The 3962-nt window shown below is 44.3% G+C and overlaps 1 protein-coding gene across 1 annotated transcript in view; it reads left to right on the top strand.

Annotated features, from left to right (window-relative positions):
• PTHLH (parathyroid hormone like hormone) overlaps positions 1 to 3962 on the top strand; it is an 8592-nt gene that overhangs the window by 3667 nt on the left and 963 nt on the right. The window contains exon 4 of the mRNA XM_018576451.1: positions 2165 to 2563. Within this exon, the coding sequence (XP_018431953.1) occupies positions 2165 to 2563 (399 nt within the window). The remainder of the gene's footprint in view (positions 1 to 2164; positions 2564 to 3962) is intronic.

The raw sequence follows: 3962 nt of genomic DNA, 5'->3' as shown, positions 1-3962 counted from the left end.
TATATATAAATATTTATATATATATATACACACACACCATATTTGTATACATGCATGTTGGTGCTTCTTTGTTCATTCATGAGAGTTAAGCTGCAAAAGCATTGCACCAATCATAATGTTATCTCTCACATGCCAGCAGTAAACCTTTACTTCTGATGTAGTTTTTACACCTCCAAGGGATTGAGGTGCATTAGGGCTACAAATAGCAAAAACAAAGGGATCCCTGGGGTAGTTCTAGGATTGCCTTGGATAGATTCAGGTTTTTTGAGGACCATAACGGTTTTCCTATATGGCCCTTTCATACATAGTTATTCCAGTGTGAGGGAGTCTCAGTCATATGAAGACTTCCCAAGGCCAGAAAAATAATGTGCACAGGACAGCTTGGGCTCCGTCCAAGCCGGCAGCCGCACTGCTGTTGGTTGCACAGTGAGTTTTTAGAGTTTTAATATGAAATACAGTCCTTTGAGGAATCAGATTTCCACCCACATCAGAGGATTAATTCTGAAACAATTCTTTAGTTAAATATAGGAAGGGAAATGAGCAGGAATCAAGTGCCCACACGTAACTCTATTGAGTGAAGTGTAATTAAATCTGCACCTTTCATCAACACTAATGTGAGCCGTGTCCCCGGGCACATCATACACATCAATGCTGCATTGTCTGTGCAGGATGGAGTAGAGAGAGATAAATTGAGAGAGAGTTTTCTCCACATGTATAATTAGCATCACTTATTGGTCATTGTTGCTCTCCCTCCGTCTTCTATCTGAGCATAAAGCCACATGGTCAACCTAAAACTGACCACACACAGCCTAATGAAGGCCAATTTGAGCACCGCTTGCAATTGAACCTTTGGACTATTTAGATTGAAATTCCCATTTGGTCAATAAGCAACCTTTCCCTTTTCTGTGGAGAAAAAGCTCACTGAGCATACCCTACAAACCCTGCCCAAATCAGGATCAGACTAGGATCTCAGAATTGGTTGTCTTACCATCTCATTGACTGTGAATGTGTGTGGGAGGATCGGCAGAGTTTGTGTGTAATTTTGAGGCCAGACATAATTTTCTATGCAGATCAGGGGGGCTGCATGCCTGCCAGCTCTGGCCTTGGATCCTGTCTCATCCATGGGAGACGCGTTGTCTATCGCGTGGGTTTAAGAGCGGAGCAGGATGTGTCTGTCATATGTGAAAACACTTTGGATTATCCTGTGTAACCACACGCTGCACTTCCTCTCATCCATCTCACTGGATCAGACCGCTGCGCCTTCATTTACACTTTCCTAGAACTATATATATAAATAGAACCAGTAAAAAAATAAAATAAAACAAAAAGTGTCCAAGTTTTTAAAGCTCAGAACGCTACTTAAAGTCTGACCACCTAATCTAGACAAGCAGAATAAATTGTGTCTGTGCCCGCCCCTTGCCCACCCACAAGGGGGAATCTTTCTCTTGGTTCAAGAGAGGAGACTATTTTGAAGAAGGATGGCCATATACAGTTGCTAATTTTTTTAAAAAAGTTGTTACAATTTCTAAAAATCTACAAACTTTTTATTTGGTTTATGCTCCCTTTACATAGCTCTTCATCTCATACTAAATTATTATATTTAAGAAGAGTGCTCCTTTAAAGTGGACTTCTTAACTCCTGAAATAGCACAAAATACAATATCAGTCTGCTGCAGGCAGGAGGAAGCATTTCCTCAGTCTCCTCCCTCCAGTGATCAGACTGCAACATTGTAAATTTGTAGCAAGTCATAAGGTGTAGGCTGCAGCAGGGACTGATTTGTGTCTACATCTCAGACCTGATGTAGCCAGCATCTCAGTCCAGAAGTAGATGATGACCATGTATGATGCCTGAGCAAAGATGGCTCTGTCCTTCTGGAGAGAAAATCAGTGAAGGCATTGTCAGAGGGTGTACTGTGACCTCTGTGATAATAAAAGCCTGGAAGAGTTACATTTACATATTTTTTTAGCATACTGCACTTAACACAAAATAATATATCTGGTAAAAAGTCAACTTTCTGTTTCAAAGGTCTTCATAGTTATAATGTCCTCAAATTGTGAGTCTTATTGTAGCCGTACATTCTGTGTTGTGTTGTGTTTTGTTGTGCTGCATTTTTATGAATTAGCTCATTGCGCCTATTGACAGTTTTATTTCTCTACTCTTGCAGACGGAGGGCGGTCTCCGAACATCAGCTGCTCCATGACAAAGGGCGGTCCCTCCAGGACCTCCGGCGCAGGATCTTCCTGCAGAACCTCATTGAAGGGGTGAACACGGCGGAAATCCGGTCAGTGCCAGATGAATTGCCCCGCCCCATCCCCAGCGTCAAGAACTTTAACACCCTGCGTCTGGTGGGCGAGGAGGAGGGAGTGACAACCCAGCTGACTCAGGAGACCCACAAATCACAGAGCTTCAAAGACCCTCCACCCAAAATCCCCAACAAGAAGAAGAAGGGCAAGCCTGGCAAAAGAAAGGAGCAGGACAAGAGGAAGAGGAAAGAGCGGGCAGCACTAGAGGGCCTGCAGGACCCACCCGGGTCAGAACTGTGGTGGGAAGAGCTGGGCATCAGGTCAGTAGATAGACCTCTGAAATGAAACATTGGTGTGCTTTTCTGTTAATACTGTTTCCCTGACTGTCATGCTGAACCAATGGATTCTCTAAGTCACCGACCTCAAACAAGTATGCCAATCAGGAATTTTAGCTACCATTCCAGATCAGAGGCTCACATGGAAGCCAGAGATAGCCCGTCTACTCGCATTTTCAGAAGGGGCATATTCCATTTTTTAGAACTCTATTGTGTTAGCCCACTCAAAGCCGATATCTGAGTTTGGGAACGATAACAGGCGGTTGGGTCACCCACTCAATGAGTGGCATAGCTGGGAACCCACAGTCTGGAGGGAGACCTGCACACTCAAAGAGATCTTTCTGCTGAGTTCCCAGCTCCACCCTTTACGAAGGTTTCCCAGTTGCGCCCCTTAGCCCTTACGAAGGAGTCTGCATTCCCTGTTTGGTAGCATTTAGATACATCCCACTGCAGCAGGGGAAGCAATTCCTTATGGCAGGAGAGCAGAGCCAAGGACCTTGTTAGGGAAATCTCACTGTTACATCCCTAGAGGCCAATAGGTGGTTCAGCCCACCAACACGCAGGCAATCACATCCCTAGAAAGAGCGACATCAGCAGTTGCCAGTTAGACACAACGGTTCCCTTCCCATCTCTGGAGCTTATTCCTAAATGGCTCCTCTAGTGTTACTGAAACTATATATATAAAACTCTATAACCAACACCAAATAGAGGAAGGGGTGTTGGCCATAGCAGCCAACCATATGTTAGGTTTTATTGTTTAGAAAGGGAAGAAACACGCCAGCTGGATTTCGATTGGATGCTGTAGGAAACCGTTCTCTGTTTTCCTAAAGCATGACTTAGCACTGCAAACGTGCTGTGATCCTCGTTCAGTCAGCTCATCCCAGTGTGGTATTTATCTTTGGTCTCTCTCTCCCTCTGCGTGGGCTGACTTTTTATGTTACTTTCCAAAGGGGCTGCAAATTTTAGTGCAAGTTGGTGAAATTTAAGTGCACTCTGGACAAAGATCCACCAAAAACCACGGCTAATACAATTTATATATCAGCCGAGCTTAATGCAACTGGCGCAGATGTGAAGACTTTCTGTCTCCCCTCCTTCCCTTCAAATGTGTCAGCGGCAACATAGTATCCTCTAAGTATAATGGAGGATGTACTGTATGCTTCCTGCACCTCCAGGAAAGCACACATGGTTTATTTATTAGACGTGCGATGAATGGAGAGCTTTGAGGTCTAAAATAAAAGTCTGTTCGGCTCGATCACAACTACTCGCCATTATGAAGTGTGATGGCGGGAACTTTTTTGTCAGTTTGGACATTTTCGTCTCATTTTGGGGAGGGATCCAGATGGGCTACTGCAAAAAAGAAGCATGGCGGATCTTTCCCCCCCCC

The sequence above is a fragment of the Nanorana parkeri genome, unplaced genomic scaffold, assembly GCF_000935625.1.
Source record: "Nanorana parkeri isolate BGI_ZX_2015 unplaced genomic scaffold, ASM93562v1 scaffold67, whole genome shotgun sequence".
NCBI classification, from domain to species: Eukaryota; Metazoa; Chordata; class Amphibia; order Anura; family Dicroglossidae; genus Nanorana; species Nanorana parkeri.
This window is presented reverse-complemented; position numbering and strand designations above follow the sequence as displayed.